A 24410-nucleotide genomic window follows, 5' to 3' on the forward strand; every position below is an offset into this window, starting at 1 on the left:
CAATCTATCATCCATCCATCCATCGATCCTCCATCCTTTTGTTCATCCATCCATCCATTCATCCACCCATCCATATGCATATATATACACATACATACATTCTCTCATCTACCAATCTATCCTCCATCCATCCATCCATCTATTCACCCATCCATATACATATATATTTACATGGATACATATACCATCTCATCATTATCCATCCATCCATCACCCCTTCCATTAATTCATTCATCTATTCATCTACCCATCCACCCACACATCCTTTCCTTCGTTCCACAGATATTTATTGGACACTCACAATGTGCTAAACCCTAAGCCAGAATAAAAGTAGAATCTTGCAGTGCTGTGCTCCAAACAGGACAAGGTGGTCTCCTCACTGTCCATATCTCCATACCTCTGTTCACTTCACTCAGTACCTGGGTCATCCTACCTATCCCCTCTGCTTATCTCCTGTCCCTACCCTCTAGAAAGGCCTGACTTAAGGCTGTTGAGCGGAACCCACCTGAACATAGACTCACTAGCTCGCTTGAAGGTGAGCCTGGAGGAGGATGAAAGGATCTAGTCCATGCGCATCCCATGAGTTTAGCACAGGGAGGTGAGTGTAACAAGAGCCAAATGCTGCAGGAAGAGAAGACAGTCCAGAGTCGGGCTCCATAGTCTTTACTTGAAGGAGTTGGAGGAGTGTTTACAGAGGGGAATGACATGAGGGGTGGGGCATGGAGGGCCAGTTGACACTCCCCAAACAGACAGGATGGGGGCAGTCACTCTAGGCCAGAGGAACCGCATGTGTGAAGGCATGTAAGTGTGAAGCACTGTCTTCAGGGTCGGTGTACGTGCCCAGAATCACGGAGTTTTAAAGGAACAGCTCAGAGACCATTCAGTTCAACCTTCCATTTTATAGATGTGGAAACTAAGATTCAGAGGAGAGTAGTCAATTACCCAGGGATGCATAGCAAATTTTCTCAGAGATACCCTACTCCCTTACCTCCTGCAGAATCATCGTAAACCTTTAAAGTTGATTAAACCTTTAAAGGCCCCAGGTTAGGCCCAGAGGTGCTGACTGTATTAACTCACCAAGACAAGCCTCCAGGGTAAAAACGATTGCTATGTTCGTTCTACGTAAGAGAAAACTGAAGCAGAGAGGTTAAGGAATTTGCACTAGGCTACACAGGAAGTGAGTAGTAGAGCTGGGATTCAAACCCAGCCAGAGCCTCCAGAGCCCATCTTCTTCTTCTTTTTTTTTTTTCCTTAGCCAAATACTAAAGACATTTAAAGAGCCCATGTTCGTAACCACTGCGTTGTGCTACCCATCTCACCAGTTAATTTAATGTATTTTTTTTTTTTTTTTTGAGACAGTCTCACTGTGTTGCCCAGGCTGGAGTGCAGTGGTGTGAACTGCAACCTCCGCCTCGCAGGTTCAAGTAATTCTCTTGCCTCAGCATCCCAAATAATTGGGATTATAGACACACACCACCAGGCCAGGCTAATTTTTTTGTATTTTTAGTAGAGACGGGGTTTCGCCATGTTGGCCAGGCTGGCCTCAAACTCCTGACCTCAGGTGATCCAGCTGGCCTCCCAAAGTGCTGGGATTACATGCATGAGCCACCGCACCCAGCCAACTTTTTTTTTTTTTTTTTAATAGAGATAGGTTCTTGCTCTGTCACCCAGGCTGGAGTATAGTGGTGCCATCATAGGTCACTGCAGCCTCCAAATCCTGGGCTTAAGTGATTCTCCTGCCTCAGCCTCCTGAGTAGCTGTGAACACAGGCATGCACCCCCACACCCAGCTAATTTTTGTAATTCCTTTTGTAGAGATGGGATCTGGCTGTGTTGCCCAGGTTGGTCTTGAACTCTTGGCCTCAAGTGATCCTCTTGCTTCAGCCTCCCAGAGTGCAAGGTGTGAGCCACCAGGACCAGCCAGTTCATTTAACTTTCAATGTATATTGTCCTCATTTTTCTGGATGTTACAGAAGCACAGAGAGGTTAAGTAACTTGCCCAGTGCTGCACAGAAACTAAGTGGTGGAGCTGGGATCCGAACCCAAACTATCTGACTGTACTGACAAAAGATGCATCAAAACCCAAAAGGGCAAGGTATTATGGCCATTACTAGGGGGAAGGGAGAACTTAAGTTTTCCTAATTCCTCCCACACTACCCAAGAAATCCTCCCTCTGGCCTCAGCGTAGCCCTGGGTCACAGAGCACAATCATGTTCTCTTTCTTACTCTTCTCCTATCACTTCATTAATCACTGTTTGAATTCTGCTCTCCTTGAAAGCAGCCGGTCATCTTGGCAATCAAAAATCCTGCCAGCTGGACACAGTTCAAGTTCAATTGCGTCTCCCTGACCGGGCAGAACCTGTCCGTGTTGAAATACTTGGCTGATAACAGCCAAGGGGATGAAGCCAACACAGGAAAATGGATTGCTCACAGATTGGTTTGCTCTGCCTCCAGCTCAGGATAATATATGGGCAGTGACGTAAAACAAATGGAGCCTTGGCTGGGTTACTTCACATCCTTCTTGGGGGCCTCGCTGCTTCTACCATGGGGCCTTGGAGCTGTTACTTCATAACCTGCAGGCCAAAACCCATAAACTGTGTATTCACAAATTCCTAAAAATATTGCCCAGTGGTCTTGAAAAAATTAATGTCCTGTGACATGTTAGCATAATTTTCATGATTGAGGTGTTGAATATAGATTCTGTATATATTTATTTATATAGAAACCAACCCAGACTGGGGCATAATATTTTTAATTTTTCATGTTTCTGGCAAAACATTGACTGAGTTGCTTTTATTTATTTCACAGTTAGAGAGAAATTTCTTTTCACTGGAGAGATAAATGGGTAAGTTATAAGGGACAAGAGGAGGACAATCTTATAAAATACTCTCTGTACTTTAATAATCCCTGCTTTCATTTCATTTCTTTTTGTATCTGGTGATAATTTTAAGAGTCCAAGTGCTTGAGAATGGGTCCTAAGACCATCACCCAGGCCCCCTTTTCAGAACTCCTGTAGCATATTCAGTCTGGACCCCTTAAAGTTTAAGACTTAAATAAATAGTTACATTCTAAGAGGCAGGGAGGGACGGTGAAAACTTATTCAGCTCAAGTCCTGGAACCTGAGGTTCCACTGAGTGTGGAGAGGATTTTAAAGTAGTTCTGTGGCTGTTAACACTTTTGGGGATTCCTAGTCTCTTGAGAATTTGCTAGATGGTACATGTACACCCTCTCCAGAAAAGTGGACATACAATATAAAAATGGATCCACAATATACAGTATATAATTTTATGTGTATCAATCAGCTATTGCTGTGATTATGCCACATAACAAATCATCCCTGAACTCAATGGCTGACAACAAGCATTTATTTTTCTTGCTCATGCAAGTATAAATTGCTCAGGTGTTTCTGTTTCAGATTGTGGACTGGCCGTGCCTGGCTCTAGGCTGTGGGACAGTTCAGCTCTGCTCCACATGTCTGATTCTGGATCCCATGCTGAAGAGGCAGCAGCTATATAAGGCATGTTCTTTTTGTGATGATGGCAGAAGTTTGAGAGACAAGTCACACTATACAAACATGGCTCAAGATTCTATTGTATAACATCTGCTCACATTCAACTGAACGAAGTCAGTCAAATGGTCTAGCTCAAGGCCAGTGGGGCCAGAAAAGAATACACTGCCCCAAAAGGGAGGAAAAAGTGAGTGAACATGTGTTGAACAATACTCCAATTTATTACCAGTAGGTCATGGAATCTTTGAAGCCTGAGTCTCGTGTGGTGATTCTCAAACCTCAGCAAATATGGATATCATCTGGGGAATCTGGTTCAAAATGCAGATCTGAGACTATTCTCCTCCGGAGTATCTGAGTCAATGGATTTGGGTGGGCCTAGGAATCTGCATTTTAAACAGCCACTTCCTGGGGTTATTCTGATACTGATGGCCCAGGGTCCATACTTTGAGAATCACTGGTTTAATGGTTCTCGCATGTGCTGAGGGCTCAGAGAGGCGAGTTCAAATCCCAGCTCCACCCTAGCTTTGACCTTAGTAAGTAGCTTTGCTTTTCAGAGCCTCAGTTTTCTCCTCTAAAAAACTGAGTTGGCCAGGCGCGGTGGCTCATGCCTGTAATCCCAGTACTTTGGGAGGCCGAGGCGGGCCGATCACCTGAGGTTGAGAGTTTGAGACCAGCCTGACCAACATGGAGAAACCCTGTCTCTACTAAAAATACAGAATTAGCTGGGCATAGTGATGCATGCCTGTAATCCCAGCTACTCGGGAGGCTGAGACAGGAGAATTGCTTGAACCTGGGAGGCTGAGGTTGTGGTGAGCCAAGATCGTGCCATTGTACTCTAGCCTGGGCAACAAGAGCGAAACTCTGTCTCAAAAAAAACAAACAAATAAATAAAATAAAAAATAAAATAAAAATAAAAAACTGAGTTAACAGTAATACCTCTCTTAGGATTTGTATTAGGGTTCTCCAGAGAGATGTAAACACACACACAGGAAGAACACTTTGCATCCTTCAATCCAGTCAAGTTTTGACACTCAATATTAATCATCACAGGGTTGTAGAGAGGATTCAAAAATGGTGCCGCTAAAGCAAGTAGCATAGTGCTTGGGACAGACGAAACCAATAAAGGGTCGTTTGCTGAAGCTGCTACCTCAGCATCATGTAGTAGCATCATCATCATCTATTGCCATCATCACCATTGCCATTGTCTTCATGACACCATCAATCATCATCACTATTAGCATCATTGGTTTCTTCCAGCTCCAGTAGTCTATGATTCCACACCACCTCACACTGTTCTTTGACCATAAATCTTATTTCCTCAGACAGTTAGACTTCTAGAATTCTTTTCTTGAATCCCCATGGTGGGAAATGTTCTGCTTATGGCGAGGTCCAATGTCCAAGTTTAATTTCACCCACCTCATTGGGCCATGGTGTTCTGGATGCTGCATGGCAAGTCAGAGATGAATTTCCCCCATTCAGAACCAGGTAGACTGCAGTTTCTGAAGGCTTAAAAGATTCAGAGTGGTTTAAGAGCAGGAACCATGGCCGATCATCATTGCATAAGGAAGCAATGAAAGGTAAGTATATACCCTGAAGCTCATAGCTCACACTTTAGTGTTTCCTATATCCTTTTCATTTTCTGACTTCCTCTCTTATCTTGTTCCTTCTCTATTTCTATATTTCTGTATGTTTCCCTTGCTGCTCTTTTTCCTTTCCCTCTACTTCTTTTTTTCTCTCTCTCTTTCTCGTTACCTTTTCTCCCATCTCTATATCTTCCTTGTTTTTCTGTATGTCCTGCTCTTTTTATACTCTCTGCCCCACCCCCTTCCTCATTCAGTGGAATGTGTGATTCCTGGTACCTAGTGGATGTTTGAGAAATGTATCAGTGAAGGAAGGAGTGAATGAAAGAAAAGCCTTCCTGCATCTGAAATCCAGTTTCCTTTCCTTGCACTCCAGCATGTCTCACTGCTAGACTCCTCTTGGTGAATGCAGTATTGATTAGCTGAGTGAACAGCAACAACATCCCCTTCAAAATCAGCCCAGGATCTGAACCAATCTCTTGCCTTTTAGAAGTGCCATTTACTGGCCGGGTGCGGTGGCTCATGCCTGTAATCCCAGCACTTTGGGAGGTCAAGGCGGGCGAATCATGAGATCAGGAGATTGAGACCATCCTAGCCAACATGGTGAAACCCTGTCTCTACTAAAAATGCACAAAAATTAACTGGGCATGGTGGTAGGCCCCTGTAGTCCCAGCTACTGGGGAGGCTGAGGCAGGAGAATCACTTGAACCCAGGAGGTGGAGGTTGCAGTGAGCAGAGATGGCGCCACTGCACTCCAGCCTGGCAACAGAGCAAGACTCCGTCTCAAAAAAAAAAAAAAAGAAAAAGAAAAAGGAAAAGAAAAAAAAGTGCCATTTACTGCCCAGAATAACTGCCCTGCAGCTTGCTTTTCCTCCACATCTGAAATTTGCTTTTCTGAGCCAAGTCTTTGTCCAGATTTTGAATTCCTTTTCCTTTCATCTACATACCTCTTAAAGATGCCATTGCTGAGCTCCCTGGGCCCTGCCAAAGCCTACGCATTCCTCACCTCTTCACTGTCTCCATTGCTTTTGATGGCTGGTTTCTTTACATTTCTAGTCCAGGTGTCGGCAAACTTTTTCTGCAAAGGGCCGGAGAGATAATACTTGGGGCTTTGTGGGCCACTCTGTCTCTATTGTAACTACTCAATTCTGGCTGCATAAAAGCAGCCATAGACAATAAATACATAAGTGAATGAGTGAGTGTGACTGTGTTCCAATAGAACTTTATTTTTACAGAAACAGGTGAGCCCAGTTTTGCTGCTCTAGTCAAGAGGATGGTTTAGACTTGGAGCTAACCCCCAGGTCCACCACTCCTAGCTATGTGACCTTGACCCAGTGCTATGTGACCTTGACCCAGTGCATCTTATATAGAACCTCAGATTCATGACCTGCAAATGGGTTTGGGCCGATCAATGGATGAATGTCTACAGGTCCTTATCATGGAGTCTGGCATATAACTGCCCAGTAACTGCTACTTAGTACCAAAAATTTGACTCTTATTTATCTGACTAATCTTTACAGAACACCTACTGTGTGCAGACTGCATTCCATAGAGATTCAGAAGGCTAGAGCTGGAAGGATTTTGGAGATCTCCTAGTCTAAAGGTTGAAAACTGGCAATGTATTCCTAATCTTTTTTTTTTTTTGAGATGGGGTCTCGCTCTGTTGCCTAGGCTGGAGTGCAGTGGTGTGATCTCGGCTCACTGCAAGCTCCGCCTTCCGGGTTCATGCCATTCTCCTGCCTCAGCCTCCCCAGTAGCTGGGACTGCAGGCGCCCACCACCACACCTGGCTAATTTTTTGCATTTTTAGTAGAGATGGGGTTTCACCGTGTTAGCCAGGATGATCTTGATCTCCTGACCTCGTGATCCTCCCGCCTCGGCCTCCCAAAGTGCTGGGATTACAGGTGTGAGCCACCGCGACCGGCCCATTCCTCATCTTATCCAAGGAGGAACTCTTTCTTATTTATCAGCTGTGTGACTCTGGGCCAGTTTCTGAACATCTCTGTGCCTCCGTTTCCTCATTTGTAAAATGGGAATAGGGTCTATCTCAGAGGGTGTTATGAGAAACACGAGTTAATACTTGTAAAGGGTTTAGGATAGTACCTGGAATTATAAGCGCTCAACTGTGTTCACTGTTATTTATTATTTGTGTTATCTGTGTCGATATTGTTAAGTTTTCTCTTACGTGGGGGCATGCACTTCCTGGTTTCCCTAAATTCTTAATCCAGCCTTCTGAAATAGCTTCTTTACCTGCTTTGCCTCTGAAGCCGTTTGATTTTTCCACCCCTGGTTAAGCCCAACCCTCATACTTTATAGACAGGAAATCTGAGACCCAGATCAGAATGAGTGACTCGGCTAAACTCCCACAGTGAGTCAGGGACAAACCCATTTAGATTCCTGGCATTTACTCTCTAACCGTAGGGCACACACAGCTCCTCACAGCCACAAGCCACACACCTTTCAAGTTGAAATCTTCCTCCTTAAATATTTCCACACTTGTTGCCAAGGAGTCGGAGACTGCTTCGCTTTAAAGCACCGTATCCCCTTGGTGAAATGCTGCAGATGGGCCACCAGCTACATTGGCTGGGAGACAATCTATGTGATAGGGATTTCCACCCACATGTACTTAATTTGGCTTATTGAGCTTAATGGCATATACTTTAAGGGGTGGGGAGTCAAGCTACAAGGAAAATCGAGGCTGCTCAATGGCATTCCCAGAAAGGGTCCAGAGAGACCTCTCCAGGAAGAGCCTGACTTAGGACTGAATCATTTCTGCTACAAAGTCACTGAATGTCTGCCGTAGATTAAAAGTCAGTCATGCACGGAGTGAGAAGGTCCTCCTCGCGGTCACGGGAAAACCAATAAGCTCACCTTGATTCAATCTTGAATAAGTGGCAGATGCATGAGCTGCCTTAAAATTACAGGGATCATGAAAAAAAAAATCACTGTTCTGGGCATTCAATTTATTTCAATAAAGGCATGTGGCTTTTGTTCAAAACTTCTTTGATAATGAACCCCATCATTTGTTTCTGCTGGATTGCTATCAAAAAGACTCAGTTGGGAGCTATTTCTTCTTGGTGAAAGAGAAAGAAGGACGGTCTTTGGGGGAGTAAACCATTAATAAACAAAGGTGATGGTGTGCTTGCATGAAATTGTGTATTTCCCCCCTGAATTAGCTTACATAAAACCTCTCAACGATAGCAGTGTCAATGATGGGAACTAGAGGGCTTACCTGTGACCAAACATGCATGGAAATGTCCTCTGATCAACTCAGGTGTGATACATACATCAAACTGCCTTGCACAGTGGAAAATTTACAATATTATTGACCTTCAATACCCAAAGTAAGCCCCTTAAATTGACATTTGCCAAAGGCCCCAAATAATTTGACTCGAATTTCATGTAATACAAAAGCCACCGGGGGAGTGGAATGGAAAAAGTAGATTCTGGGTCAATTCTGCATTGATAGCATGAACTGGAAAATCTTAAGTACAATTGAGAATATCAGATAATTTTTGTTCAATAGAGAAGTAAGAACTGGCACTTCTAGTGCTGACACCCCTCTAGCCTCAGGGTACCTTTGAGAGGTGTGACCCAGCTATATTTGTGGTTTCTTGTCATATTTGGCTTTCCAAATTCAGAGAGGCAAGTATGGAGATGGGAAGATATCATGGGTTTTGGATTAAGTCCTGTGTTTGATACCAGCCTCATCTCCTAGTTGCTAGGTGACAATGGGCACAGTAGTGAATCTCTTCGAGCCTCACAGAATTTGTCTGAGGTTTTGAGGGTTAGAAGAGATAGTGTACATGCCAGCCAGGAGCAGTGGCTCATGCCTGTAATCCTAGCGCTTTGGGAGGCCAAGGCGGGCAAATCACGAGGTCAGGAGTTCGACACCAGCCTGGTCAACATAGTGAAACCCCGCCTCTACTAAAAATACAAAAAATTAGCCAGGCGTGGTGGCGGGCAGAGGTTGCAGTGAGCCAAGATCACACCATTGCACTCTTGCCCGGGTGACAGTGCGAGACTCCGTCTCAAAAAAAAAAAAAAAAAAAAGAAAAGAGAGATGGTGTACATTAGGTACCTGGTATTTACTAGGTGCTCAATAAATTTTGGCCCCTTCGAGCAGTGTGCTAGCAAATGTTGAATAACTGGCTTTCAAAAAAAGACTCTGACTTAGCATTGGCTGATTTCTGTGGTGTAAATACTACCATCATGGCCAATTTCAAGCTATTGACATGATGTCACAGCATTTGGAGTTGAGATGATAAGTAGATGGGTGAAACAGAGTCTCTGGGTTCAGAGTCACATAGCCTATTAGTGGCAGAGCTGGGACTGTGCTGTATGCCTCCTCACTCCCAGTCCAGATCACTTATCACATTTTGATGCTCTTGGAACTCGCCATGGGGCTGTCCTTCCTAGCAAAATGGTCACATAGAGTGATTTTTGGGTGATTGCAGAAATTAAGTCCTTCTAGCCAGGCTCTAATAGGTCAGCTTTGCTTTTGATTATACAATTGATCCTTGACCAATGCAAGGGTTGAAAATCTAAGTTGAATCTATGCAGTTGAAAATCTAGGTATACATTTTTAATCCCCAAAATCTTTTTAAAAATTATTTATTTTGATCGGGCGCGGTGGCTCATGCCTGTAATCCCAGCACTTTGGGAGGCCAAGGCGGGTGGATCACAAGGTCAGGAGATCGAGACCATCCTGGCTAACATGGTGAAACCCCATCTCTACTAAAAATACAAAAAATTAGCCGGGCGTGGTGGCAGGCGCCTGTAGTCCCAGATACTTGGGAGGCTGAGGCAGGAGAATGGCGTGAACCCGGGAGGCAGAGCTTGCAGTGAACCAAGATGGTGCCACTGCACTCCAGCCTGGGCGACAGAATGAGACTCTGTCTCGAAAAAAAAAAAAAAAAGAAAATTATTTATTTTATCTATTTTTTAGAGACAGTCTTGCTCTATTGCTCAGGCTGGAGTGCAATAGTGTGATTATAGCTCACTGCAGCCTCAATCTCCTGCGCTCAAGCAATTCTCCTGCCTCAGCCTCCTGATTAGCTGGGACTACAGGCACATGCCTCTGTGCCTGGCTAATTTTTGTATCTTTTGTAGAGATGGGGTCTTGATTTGTTACCCAGGCTGGTCTCAAACTCCTGGGCTCAAGGGATCCTCCTGCCTCAGCCTCCCAAAGTGCTAGGATTACAGGCATGAGCCACTACGCCTGGCCTGACTCCCCAAAATCTTAATGACTGATAGCCTACTGTTGACTAGAAGCCTTACTAATAACATAAACAGTCAATTAGCATATATTTTGGATACTATTCATATTATATATTTGTATTCTTACGATAATGGAAGCTAGAGACAAGAAAATGTTATTAAAGAAATCATAAGGAAAATAAAATATATTTACTATTTATTAAGTGGAAGTAGATCATCATAAAAGTCTTCATCCTCGTTGTCTTCACGTTAAGTAGGCTGAGGGAGAGGAAGATGAGGAGGGGTTTTTCTTGCTGTCTCAGGGTGTCAGAGACAGAAGAAAATCCACCCATACATGGACCTGCACATTTCAAACCTGTGTTGTTCCGAGGTCAACAGCACATAGAAAGGGGTCACGTGGAAGAACTCCTACATGCGTGTGCAGTGTTGACAATGAGATTGTCTCATTTTCTAGCCTTGTGCATACCCTTCCCCACCTGGATTACTTGTCATCATGGAATGAAGCTTCTTCATTCTAATGTCCTTCAGGCTCTAGACCCCCGAGGTTGGATAAGCTTCTCTTGTTCTGTAACACAAAGTGTCCTGGGAAAGATGGATAAGCTATGTCCAGTGTTGTTGGCAAACAAACCGTGGGGACCTCACCTTGACGTTGATCCTACATGACCTTTCTGTTCCAGGGGCATTCAGATGATGTTATGGGAGATGTTTTGAAAATCAGTTGCAAAGTCTTAGGGAAAATACCATCCATAAAGAATCCTTTGCTTTATCAACTAACATATCAGTAGATCTATCTATCTACTTATCCATCCATCCATCTATCTTATCTATCCATCCATCTAATCTATTATCTATGAATCATCTGTCTAATCTATCAGTCATCCATCCATCCATCCATCCATCCATCCATCCATCCATCCATCCATCCATCTTATGTATGTATGTATCTAATCTATCAGCTATCTATCCATCCATCCATCTATCTCTATGTATCTATCGGTGTCTATCTTTATCTCACTTGCTAGCTAGCTATTATTCTTTTACATTTCTTCATTTAATCAATCAGGCATTCACTTGGCATGTTCTATGTCCTAGAGGAACTGTGTTCACAGGTTGTGGATTTGAAGAAGGATAGTCTTTAGGAAACATGTTTACATAGAATATAAAAGTATGCTTAATAGTCGGAGAGACCCAGATTCAAATCCCAGCTCTGCTACCTACTTACTGAGTAATCTTGGATAAATTGCTACACTACACCCCACCCCCAGGCCTCTGTTTGCTTATATAGAAAGAAAGTTAGTCCCTACTTTGTGAAACTGCTGTAAAGGTTCAATGACATGGTGAATAGAAAGTACCTGATGTAGGCCTGGCGTGGTGGCTCACCCCTGTAATCCCAGCACTTTGGGAGGATGAGGCGGGTGGATCACCTGAGATCAAGAGTTCAAGACCAGCCTGGCCAACATGGTGAAACCCTGTCTCTACTAAAAATACAAAAAAATAGCTGCGCGTGGTGGCAGGCGCCTATAATCCCAGCTTCTCAGGAGGCTGAGGCAGGAGAATTACTTGAACCTGAGAGGCTGAGGTTGCAGTGAGCTGAGATTATGCCACTGCACTCCAGCCAGGGCAATAAAAGCGAAGCTCCATCTACAAAAAAAAAAAAAAAAAAAAAAAAAAAAAAGAAGGTACTGATGTAGAATCTGGTGCATAGTATGTTCACGATAAATCTCAGCTTTGCTTGCTTGCTTGCTTGATTGATTGATTTTGTCTATGCTGCACTAAACTTAGTTTGGGGACGAAATATACAAATACAAATCATACATATATAGCCCTTGTTTTTAGGAGTATACTGTCTTTTGGGAACAACAGATGTGTTTGATAATTAGAAGTGTTTGATAATACCCAGGGAGGTATTTATAAGCACTGTGGGTGTCTAGTGTGCTGGGCCTAAATCAGCCTGAAAATTAAGAGGTATTATCTGTGGATTTTCAAGTCCTTTATCCCATTTAACTCCCTAGAGAACCCTGAGAGGTTGGAAATATTTCCCCATGTCAACAGATGTGGCAACAGAAGGCCCAGAAAAATCAAGGCACAGTGGCCAGCGTTCTCTGCTGCACCTGGAAGGTACCAGACCCCCTGAGGCATCCTTGCTAGTGTACTCCTCATGGGTGAGGCCTAAGCCATGCCCACTGCAGAGTCCAGATACTTCCAGGAAGGTCTGATTATCAGTGAGGCAGTCTGTGTGTGCAGCCAGGAATCTCCGAGTCCAAATGACAGAGGAATAGAAATCTAGCAGGACAGGCTTGGCTCCAATCCCACATCTCAGGGCCAGAGAGCAGAAGAGATTCTGAGTGGAGTGAGATGACCATCTCTGGTCTCTTACTTTGGCCCAGTCCATGGACATGTGTCTGGGGCCCTGGAGGAGCGAGGGCAGCAAAGAAGAATGGGCAATGGGCTCCATGCAGACCTCTGCAACACACTGGAGCCTAAGCCCACTGCTGCAGGACTCATCAACTACAAGGAAGAGGGAGAAGGTGTATGCACCGCCCCCCCAACTCTCCCATGATCTCCATGGAGACCCAAAGATAGAGACTGCAGCACCCAGCAAAGACATGGTACTTGGTAAGGACAGCGGTACCCACCTGTTCCAGAGGGAACATACTAATCGTATTTGTAAACCTGTCTGAGACAGCCCCTGAGATGGGCTTGAATACCCGGCTGTGGAGGACTTATAAGAGCTGAGGTCCTATGGAGCCAAGAGGCAGTCAAGTTGGTATTTATTTATGTATTAATGACTATTAATGGGGCACCTTTTATGCCCACAGACTGCTGAGGCCCGCATTAAGCTGGCACAAGAGTTTGATAAGAGGACAACTAACCCTGTACTTTGAAAACCCAATTCACATTTCGTGAGTATGACTATGTCCTAGGCAGTGGGGATATGAAGGAGAATAACATAATCACCATCTATTGGAGACACCAATGAGAAAACCAGAATTGTAGTTCAACGCAATAAAGGCTATGCTAGTAATACTTGTGATAATCCCTGAACCAACTGATATGGCCAATCATAGGCATGAGATCTCAGCTAGCCCAGTCAGAGTAAATCTCAGAGCTCTGCTGGGAAAAAAAGCTTGTTTTTTTTTCTTCTAGGTATTGGAGTGTGGATATGAGTCATGGAACTCTGGGGCTATGTTGCTGCCAGGTAAGAAGTTGTTCTAGGAAGGACAAAATCAATGGACATAGAAAGGAAGGCTGGAGGAGAATGGAAAGGGAGCTGAGCCTTCCTGATAGAGTAAACCTCTGGATTAAACTATGCCTGAAGCCCACATTCCTGTTTGACTTTTCATTTATATAAGCTGTATTACTCAGGGTTCTCCAAAGAAACAGAAATAAGCAGAAATACATATATTTCTATATAGAGAGATATATAGAGATTTATTATGAGCGATTGGCTTATGTGACTATGGAGACTGAGATGTCCCATGCTTTGCTGTCTGTAAGCTGGAGGCCCAGGAAAGCTGGTGGTGTAGTTCCAATCCAAAATTGAAGGCCCCAAAACCAGGGGTGCCAATGGTGTAAGTCCCACTTTGAGTCCAAAGGCTTGAGAGCCAGAAAAACTGATGTTCAAGGGCAGAAGAAGACAGATGTCCCAGCTCAAGCAGAGAGAATATTCTCCCTTTCTCTGCCTTTTTGGTCTATTCAGGCCCTCAATGGATTGAGGGTGGATTGCTGAGGGTGGATCTTCTTTACTCAGTTGACTGATTCAAATGCTAATCTCTTCCAGCAACACCCTCACAGACACACCAGAAATAATGTTTTACCAGCTATCTGTGTATCCCTTAGCCCAGTGAAACTGACACATACAATTAACTATCACATAAGCTAATATTCTTTATTGTTTAAGGCTGTTAGAAATGGGTTTGCCACAACTTGCAATTGACGGCATCTTACGACACAGTAAAGACAGAGTGCAAGATTCAGGTCCTTAAAGGCTATAAAATGCCTTGGGTACTCATTTAACAGATTACAACTCTTTCCTCAAAGTCATGGGGGACTTCTTGAAGCAAAGGGTGAGGTAAATTATCAGGTTCTTATATTTTAAATGTCTTACTGGCTCCAACGTGGAACGTGGATTGAAGTAGGGCAATAGTGAACAAGAGGGGCAATATTTGACTCGGGAAGTTTAACAGTTGCCCAAGTAATGAGTGTAATATGCTATCCTGGATGAAACCATGGGACAGAAAAAGAACATTAGGTAACAACTAAAGAAATCTGAATAAAGTACAGACTGTAGTTAATAACCGTCTTAGTTCATTTTGTGTTGCTATAACACAATACCACAGATTGGGTAATTTATAAAGAAAAGAAATGTATTTGGCTCATGGTTCTGCAGGCTGGAAAGTCCAAGAGCATGGCACCGGTATCTGGCAAGGACCTTTGTGCTGTGTCATCCCATGGCAAAAGGTGGAAGAGTAAGCAAGCATGTGAGGAAAAGGAAATCAGGCCGAACTCATCTTTTTATCAGGAGTCCACTTCTGCAATAACTAACCTACTTCCCCCATGACAGCATTAATCCATTCATGAAGACAAAGTCCTCATGATCAAATCACCTCTTAATTGTCCCACCTCTTAATACCATCACAATGGCAATTAAATTTTGACATGAGTTTTTTGGAGGTGACCTCCAAACCAGAGCAGTAATGATGTATCAATATTAGTTCATTCATTGTGAATAATGTGTCATATCATATGAATGTAAGATGTTAACAATAGGGGAAACTGGGTGTGTGGTTTGTTGGAGCACTCTGCACTACCTTTGCAATTTTTCAGTAAATCTAAGACTATTCTAAAACAAAAAAGGTTATTTTAAATTACCTTTAAAAAGCAGGTAAAAATGTTTTGGTTTCAATGTGTTTATGCTTTCACGTCTATTCCTTTATTGATCTGCAAGTATTTATTGAGTACCTACTCTATGCCAGGCTCTGGGCTGAGTCCCGGGAATGAGCTAATATTTTGCTTAGGCTCAGGAAGACATTAATGATTTTATCTTCTATCTTGTTCACATGACTATGAGGTCCACAAGTCAATGGCCCAGAACTCTGGCTGGAGTCCCTGTCCCAGCCTTGCCAGTGACTGTTAACTATGACTTCACCTCTCTTGGCCTCTATTTCCTCCTATGTCATTTACAAAGACTTGTGCCTGCTTCGCCTACATCAGTCATAAATCATGAGGCTGAAAGGGGCACCAGAACATAAAATCAGGCCATGGCTTGAATGGACTTTAATGTCTGTCCAGGCCAACCACTGTTTGAGGCACAGGGAAACTGAGGCCCAGAGAGGGCAAGTGACTGGCACAAGGTCACACAGATAAAATCAGAAATCAGACCTTCTCGTGCTTTCCACTATAGAAGGCTGGAAGGGTCCTGGAAAGTTTAAAAGCTTATGCAGGTAAATGCAAAGACAAATTTCTGTTTTTAAGAGTTCCAAAATTGCTAATTCAGATACTTTGGGTTTGTATCTTCGGCAAATTCAGGTAGGTTTTGGCCATCAACTGAAATTTGAATCTAAAAGGCAATGGGTTCTCAGAATATGGGTTCTCAGTCTGCCTACCTTTCTTTCTGCATACTTTTTTTTTTTTTGAGATGGAGTCTCGCAGAGTTGCCAGGCAGGAGTGCAGTGGCATGATCTCAGCTCACTGCAACCTCTGCCTCCCGGCTTCAAGCAATTCTCCTGCCTCAGCCTCCTGAGTAGCTGGGACTACAGGCATGGGCCACCATGCCCAGCTAATTTTTGTATTTTTAGTAGTGACAGGGTTTCACCATGTTGGCCAGGATTGTCTGTATATCCTGACCGCGTGATCCACCCGCCTCAGCCTCCCAAAGTGCTGGGATTACAGGCATGAGCCACTGCACCTGGCCCTGCATATCTTTTCATTTATTCATTCATTTATATTTAACTTCATGTTTTGAGTCTAGTTTCACCCTACTCTGTATGATCTGGCCAAGTTAGTAATTTCTTCTTGTAGGGAGAGAGCAATACTGTCAGTAGCATCTCTCCCTCCCTGTCTCACCATGCTCCCATTTCTGGAAATCCTAATAGTCTTCAATAGTAGGGCTGGGGGAAGAGAGATGACAACAGGTAGCCAAAGGACCGGCATTGCCTGGCTCAGGGATCCCCAAGGCTGGCCTGTGGCCACTTGGCAGCACAGGTTAGTGATTATGTCCAGAGAGCTTAGATGCAAACTCTGTGGCACAAATTCCAGCATTTCCCAGCAACAAAACATCAGGCAAGTTATTCACCCTGTACTTCTGTTTCCTCATCTGTAAAACAGGGACCACCCTTACCTCATGGGAGCACTGAGAGAATTAAATGAGATAATACATGAAACGTGCTTAGCACAGGTTGTGACATATTGTAAGAGTTTAAAATTACTGGTTCAGATCCCTAAGCTTATCCAATCCACATGTTTCACACTCATGAAAACTGAGGCCCAGAGAGGTGGCAAGACATCCTGGGAGGTAGTGACCTGCTGCCACTGGAGTCCTTGAATATTCACAGATCATGACGGGCCCTAAGAAGGTCTTTGTGGTGGTTTCACTGGGGTGGAAGGATCCTGCTCTCCAATCCTCACCTTCCCATCCCATTTCTGTTAGTCTTCAATTCTGGCCCCTTAATATTGCATCCATCTCTACTAGATCTGCATCTCTGGTGCCCCCCCGACATTTCCCTTGTTTCTTTCCCACCACACCACAGAGAATAATTAAAGGCCCTTAGCTAGGAGGGATGAAGCTTATGGGGAGGAGGAGGGTGGAGAATCAGAGGCACAAGACTCTTTGACCATTATGCAGTGAGTGGTGTAAAAGAGAAAGTGGAATCGACTTCTGCATATAAACCCAAAAGAATTGAAAGCAGGGTCTCAAAGAGGTATTTGTACACCCATATTGATAGCAGCCTTATTCACAATAGCTAAATGGGGAAACAGCCCAAGGGTCCATCCAGTGATGCATGGATAAACAAAATGCCATCTATCCACACAGCGGAATACTCTTCAGCCTTAAAACAGAAGGAAATTATGACACATGCTTCAACATGGATGAACCTTGACAATATTATGCTAAATGAAATCAGCCAGTCACAAAAAGACAAATACTGTGCGATTCTATTTCAATGAAGTGCCCAGAACAGGCAAATTCATAGATAGGAAATAGAATGGTGGTTGCCAAGAGCTACGGGGAAAGGGGAGAAGGGAGTTATTGTTTACTTCGTACAGAGTTTCAGTTTTGTAAGATGAAGACTTCTGGAGAGGGATGGTGGTTATGGTTACACAATAACATGAGTAAACGAATGCCACTGAATTGTACACTGAAAAATGGTTGAGGTGCTACATTTTACGTTATGTGGTTTTTTTTTTTAACAGTTAAAAAGGAAAAAGAGGCCGGGCGCGGTGGCTCAAGCCTGTAATGCCAGCACTTTGGGAGGCCGAGGCGGGCGGATCACAAGGTCAGGAGATCGAGACCACAGTGAAACCCCGTCTCTACTAAAAATACAAAAAATTAGCCGGGCGCGGTGGCGGGCGCCTGTAGTCCTAGCTACTCAGGAGGCTGAGGCAGGAGAATGGCGTGAACCCAGGAGGCGGAGCTTGCAGTGAGCCGAGATCGCGCCACTGCACTCCAGCCTGGGCAACAGCGTGAGACTCCGTCTCAAAAAAAAAAAAAAAAAAAGGAAAAAGGAAGGTGGGAGAGCTCTAAAACGAGAAGGTAACAGTTTGATTAACTCTTACCAGTTTGATTAACTGTTACCAGTTTGATTAACTGATTAGTGGCATGAATGTACAACTTCTGTTTTGAACGTGGCTCAGATCTCCTGTGTTCCTATCCCAGCTCTATCACTTTCTTGCTGAGTGACCTTGAGCAAGTTGCTTGACCCCTCTGAGACTCTTTCCTCACTCATAAAATACAGATAATAATAGTACCTATGTCACAGGGTCGTTGTGAAAATGAAATGACATCATCCACGAAGAGTGCTTAGCACAGAACCTGGATATTTACTTTTCAGTTAGCAAATATTTATTAAGCTTCTACTATGTGCCAGTAAGTGCCAAAGATGCAACAGTGAACAAAACAGACAAAAGTTTCTGCCCGTATGGAGTTTATATGTCCATGTGCATTAGCCTGCATTTCCCAGAAAGCAGAACATGAGGCAAAAGCTTATGTGTTGATCTTTTACAAGGAGGGGTGCAGTCCCAGGGAAATATGAGCGAAGGAAGAGAGGAATGAGACAGGGAAGAAAGGAGAGACAACACAAGTATGCAATCCTGTCTGGACATCTCTTGGTATCAAGGGCTACTGGTTGCCCCTCTCATGGGACCATCTTTGGTGGGGCTACATGAATTACTGTGTTTAAAGATCATTAAACTGGGAGCAGGAAGGGGAAGGAACAGATGCATCAACTTCCAGTCTAGATTTGTCAAAGGTTTGCTGCAAAGGGCAATCATTAAAAACTTAAGTTGCTTATGAATGGTTGCTGTCAGCTCTGCTGCTTTTAAGTCTCAGCATCAACATGAAGGTGAGCAAGGGCTGCAGAGCTTTCCCTGTGTAGAGGTGGTCGGAGCCCATGCACAGTCGATCACCCCCATGGCAACTGGAATAGAACCAGTAGCCAAGGGTCCCAAAAATAGCAGAGGTCAGAAGTCCACAGTGGTGCCCAAGAGGTGTCAGATACAATGTATGTAATGCATGTGCCTGTACCTACCCACATCTAGGTACATATTATAATTAAAACTCAGATGACACCAGCATCTGCAGCTAAGAACACTTTCAGGCAAATACAGCTCTGCTGATCATCCCTAGAAGGACAACCATATTATAGGACCAGCAGGTTTGTATGTCCACTGTGCAGTAACATACCAATTACACTGAGGCAGCAAGGTTTGCAACAGAGAAAGAGATCCATGATCATAGGGCACTGAGTGAGGAGATGGGAAGAGACCCTCAAATCCATCTCCCCAAGGAATTCTGGGCTGGGTTTTTTAAGGGGATCATGGAGGGTGAGGGACTAGAGAATTGGAGCTGTTGATTGAACAGGGAAAGGGGGATGAAATCATCAGAATGTGAAAACTGCATTCTTTGGCAGTCAGATTCTCATGGGGTCCTTCAGACCGGCTGGCATTATAGTCTTATTAGTATGCAGGACCTGAAGGACTATCTCAAAAGGAAAACAATGTTTTTTAATATTCAGGTTGTTATCTATAGAGCAGTTAAGGGGAGCTATAATCTTGTAACAGAGTCTATGTGATTGTGGGACAATAGGTACCAAAAAATATGAGGAAGCAGGTCAGAGAGCAGGCTGACTTAATGATTAATGCTGAATATGCTGCAAGCTTGGTTTATTTTCATTTATCCTCCTCCCGTTTTTCCTGATTAATTTTATAAAGTTCATAGGGGTGGTTTCAAACACATGAGAAATTACAACCTTTATTATCAGAGTCAGAGCCTGACTATATTGATTGAATGAAGCTTTCCTTATAAAATGCAAAGTATGTAAACAATTCCAACACAGTAACATATTCATGAGTTTTTAAATTCATGAGTTTTAGAGAAGAGAAAATATTTTACTTAAAACTGGCACATGATGATCTCTGACAATATTATGTAGCCTGAACCTGGAGTTTTGGCTGATGGATTGTCTCAGCCTGTGGCAGATTTTAGCTGGCTTTGGTTCATTTTGTATCACACCCCCACACTCACATGCTCACACACTGTCTCACTTCAGACTGCCATCACAAAATGCGATAGACTGGGCGGCTCAAATAACAGAAATTTATTTCTCACAGATCCAGAGGCTGGGAAGTCCAAGGTCAAGGTGCCAGCAGGCTCAGGTCCCCAGTGAGGGCTCTCTTCCTGTATTCCAGGTGTCCACCTTGTTACCATGTCCTATGGCAGAGACAGAGTGAGAGATGGATAGGGATTGAGAGAGAGAGAGAGTGTGCACATTGCCCCGGTCTCTTCATCTCCTTAGAACACCGATCCCATCACGGGAACCTGGTCCTCATGACTTCATCAAAACCTAATTACTTCCCAAAGGTTCCCATTTCCAAAAACATCACATTGGGGGTTACAGCTTTAACATGAACTTTAGGGAGATGGAAATATTCAGTCCATAACACACACCCTGTGATATACCCCCATAAAATAAATACATTGAGTGGCTGTTGGGTTTGTCTTCGGGTGGAAGGGTCTGGTCCTCTGAGCTTCCAGATAGGGTTCTTGAATGATCCACACCACATCTGCTTCAGTGTTGTCCAAGGAGCTGGTACAAAAGTACAGACTCTCAGGCCCCACCCTGGACATTTCAAGTTAGGGTCTCTGGGGCTGGGGCCAGGAATCTGCATTTTGGACCAATCCTTCTTTCCTCCACTTGCCTGCCCAGAAGATTCTAGCAGCTCCCAAAGCTTGAGGACCACTGCTCTGTGCCTCTGCATCCTCTGGAGATTTTCCAAAACTGGTGTACCTTCTTAAATCAGTTGTCTTTATAATGACTATGACACATAAAGCCATGTGATATAACAAAGGCTGAGCAGGATGCAGAAAGGGCTTTGTGACTATAGCAGGCTTTGGAACATGGATTTAATGAGCTACTACTTTGGTGAGTAGAGAAACGGGGAATAAAATCTCAGTGGATCAGGATTTTTAAAATTGAATTTATGTTTGAAAGGATAGGGAGAGAAGGGCATTGCTTCCCTAAAAACTTAAGTCCTTTCTTTTCTTTTTTTTTTTGATGGAGTTTCACTCTGTTTCCCAGACTAGAGTGTAGTGGTGTGATCTCAGCTCACTGCAACCTCCACCTCCTGGGTTCAAGAAATTCTCCTGCCTCAGCCTCCTGAGTAGCTGAGATTACAGGAATGTGCCACCACGCCCGGCTAATTTTTTAATTTTTAGTAGAGTCGGGGTTTCACCGTATTGGTCAGGCTGGTCTTGAACTCCTGACCTTGTGATCTGCCCACCTTGGCCTCCCAAAGTGCTGGGTTTACAGGCGTGAGCCATCGCACCTGGCCAAAGCGCTTTCTTAATCATATAAATGACTCATGTCTTCGTGCTTGGTGGCTGCTTTCTGTACCCTGCTACAGATGATGCTGCCTGTTTGTGAAACAGGACCAAAACAACTCTTCTGGAAGGAACTCTTTCATATCTAAATATCAAAACTGTTAATCATTGTTATTAGTAATTCATTAATATTTTTAATAGCTCAAGTACTACAATTAACTATTCAGCTATTTAGCCCCCGTTTTCCTTTTCTAAATTTGTTTTTCCAATAGCACTGTTATTTGAATGCCAACTTTAGATTTTAGCCTCCTTTCAACTTAGGTGACTGTGAATCTATAAATTCTTATCAAGGAGCAAATGTGTAGAATCCATAATGCTTAGAGTTTGTTATTGGAACTATAGAAAATGTTACATTTGTGGTGTCAGACTCTATTTAGTGAGTAAGGACAAAACAGGAGCTAAGGCCAATTACTCGTCATCATCATCACCACCACATTTCTGGAATATTTACTATTTACCAGGCACTGAACCAACATTGTATATTCATCATAGGATATGGTTCTCATAGCAGCTCTATGAGGTTTGTGCCCACATTATCCCCATTTTGGTGATAAAAAAGCCAAGCCCCACAAAGGTTAAGTAAATTATTCAAGGTCCACAGCCAGTGTGTGGCAGAACCAGTTTCCGAAATCAGGCAGTCCAATTCCTAACCATTGTGCTATTCAGCCTAATGAAAGCAGCAAAAGATTCAAGGTAGACAACTGTATATTGTCAAGGGAATGTTCAACAACAAGGTTGTTTGTTTTTAAATAATGTTGAAATCCATGAACAGTTTTTTGCTAATATTTGGAGCAACTGATAAAATACATCAAAGTGTAAGTGTGGACACGTCTATGCACCCTGGGGAAGTAGCAGAGTGGCCTAATTTTGTGTTGGAGAATCAAAGGCCGGAATGAAATGCACTTTTTACATCCCAAAGGAAAATTCCCATTCCAAAAGACATTAACAGCTTTTTTAGCAGCACCCATTCATCTGCTCCCCAAAGGCATGGGGTCATGTGATTTTGAGAGTATTGACACTACTCCCAATGCATGGCAGTCATATGTAATAATTTAGGGGACAGTGGCTCCATTCACAGTTCCAAAGGTAAACGCCCCTCCAATTGACTAAAATCAATCAGAAAATCCTACTCTAGCACAGGATTGTTTCAGAGATGGGCACACATCTCATCCTGAGCCAGTCAGAGCATGGCACTTCCCTCAGTCATGGTGATTGATTCAGAGATGGGCACACATCTCATCCTGAGCTCATCAGAGTGTGTCCAGAATTGGTGGGTTCTTGGTCTCAGTTACTTCAAGAATGAAGCCCTAGACTCTCGTGGTGAGTGTTACAGTTCTTAAAGATGGTATGTCCAGAGTTTGTTCCTTCAGACATTCAGATTGTCTGGAGCTTCTTCCTTCTGGTGGGTTTGTGGTCTTACTGACAGGAGTGAAGCTCCACCCCGTCACGGTGAGTGTTACAGCTCTTAAAAGCAGAGTGTCTGAAGTTGTTTGTTCTTCCCGGTGGGTTCCTGGTCTCGCTGGCTTCAGGAGTGAAACTGCAGACTGTCATGGTGAGTGTTATAGTTCATAAAGGCAGCAGGGACACAAACAGTAAGCAGCAGCAAGATTTATTGCAAAGAGCAAAAGAACAAACCTTCCACAATATGGAAGAGGAAAGGAGCAGGTTGCCCCTGCTGGCTCGGGTGGCCTGCCTTTATTCCCTTATCTGACCCCACCCACATTCTGCTGATTGGTCTATTTTACAGAGAGCTGATTGGTCCGTTTTGACAGAGTGCTGGTATTTACAATACCTGAGCTAGACACAGAGTGCTAGACAGAAAAGTTCTCCAAGTCCCCGCTAGGTTAGCTAGTTACAGAGTACCAATTGGTGTATTTACAAACCTTGAGCTAGATACAGAGTACTGATTGGTGTATTTACAAACCCTGAACTAGACACAGAGTACTGATTGGTGCATTTACAATCACTTAGCTAGACATAAAAGTTCCCCAAGTCCCCACCAGACTCAGGAGCCCAGTTGGCCTCACCCAGTGGATCCCGCACAGGGGCTGCAGGCAAACCTGTCCCCCGGTCCCAAGCGGCGCCTGTATTCCTCAGCCCTTGGGCAGTGGATAGGATGGGGTGCCACGGAGCAGAGGGTGGCGTCCGTCAGGGAGGCTTGGGCTGCAAGGGAGCCCCATGGCGGAGGCAGGGGCTTGGGCATGGCGGGCTGCAGGTCCTGAGGCCTGCCCTGCGGTGAGACAGCTGAGGCCCGGTGAGAATTTGAGCACAGCACTGGTAGTGCTGGGGAACCTGGCGCAACCTCCGCAGCTGCTGGCCCGGGTGCTAAGCCCCTCACTGCCCTGGGTCAGCGGCGCCGGCTGGCCGCTCTGAGTGTGGGGCCCGCTGAGCCCGCGACCCCTCTAGAACTTGGGCTGGCCTGTGAGCGTGGTGCGAAGCCCGGGTTCCTGCCCGTACCTCTTCCTCCACACCTCCCGGCAAGGGGAGGGAGCCGGCTCCACCCAGGCCAGCCCAGAGAGGGGCTCCTACAGTGCAGTGGCAGGGTGAAGGGCTCCTCAAGTGCCGCCAGAGTGGATGCCGAGGCAGAGGAGACACCGAGAGTGAGGGCTGCTAGCGCATTGTCACCTCTCAGGAGCATGGCACTTCCCTCGGCCATGGTGATTGATTCAGAGATGGACATGTGACCCGTTTGCTCAGTTAGAGTGAAACCTAGGATTTTGTTTGGTAGTTGAGATAAAGACACTTTTCTTCAGGAAGATGTGGGGTATGGAACTGTTCCAGACATTGTGTCACCATGACAAAAGTGAGTGTGAAAAGTAAACCATCACGTTCAGGAAGGCAAAATCAAGAGAACTGCAGAGCAATGGAGTCAGCACCCTGATCAAGCCATTCCTGAAACTAGTATTGACCCATTTTTATTTACATGAATCAATAAGTTTCTTTCACTGTTCACATTATTTTAAGCTGGGGTTCTGTTTCGTTCAACTAAAAGCATTCCAGTTGGTA

The 24410-nt window shown here is 44.3% G+C and overlaps 1 protein-coding gene and 1 long non-coding RNA gene across 9 annotated transcripts in view; one reads left to right on the forward strand and one right to left on the reverse strand.

The window, feature by feature from the left end:
• Positions 1–24410, forward strand: part of LOC105495708 (beta-crystallin B2-like) — a 104307-nt gene that overhangs the window by 60477 nt on the left and 19420 nt on the right. For 5 of the 7 annotated variants that reach the window (XM_071080305.1, XM_071080307.1, XM_071080303.1 and 2 more), the window contains one exon: positions 12319–13505. The exons of the other annotated variants lie outside the window; for them this stretch is intronic. In XM_071080305.1, coding sequence (XP_070936406.1) covers positions 12319–12440 — 122 coding nt within the window. In that variant the 3' untranslated portion in view covers positions 12441–13505. The remainder of the gene's footprint in view (positions 1–12318; positions 13506–24410) is intronic. 7 annotated transcript variants of the gene reach the window in all.
• LOC105495706 (uncharacterized) overlaps positions 20107–24410 on the reverse strand; it is a 45737-nt gene continuing 41433 nt past the window's right edge. Inside the window, exons 1-3 of one of the 2 annotated variants that reach the window (XR_011614012.1) lie at positions 20723–20840; positions 20501–20610; positions 20107–20234 (exon numbers count right to left, since the gene is read on the reverse strand). This is a non-coding gene — a long non-coding RNA (uncharacterized lncRNA). Of the gene's footprint in view, positions 20235–20500; positions 20611–20722; positions 20841–24410 lie in introns of those variants that run through there. The other variant, XR_011614011.1, reaches the window with a different exon arrangement.

The sequence above is a fragment of the Macaca nemestrina genome, chromosome 15 (assembly GCF_043159975.1).
Source record: "Macaca nemestrina isolate mMacNem1 chromosome 15, mMacNem.hap1, whole genome shotgun sequence".
NCBI lineage: Eukaryota > Metazoa > Chordata > Mammalia > Primates > Cercopithecidae > Macaca > Macaca nemestrina.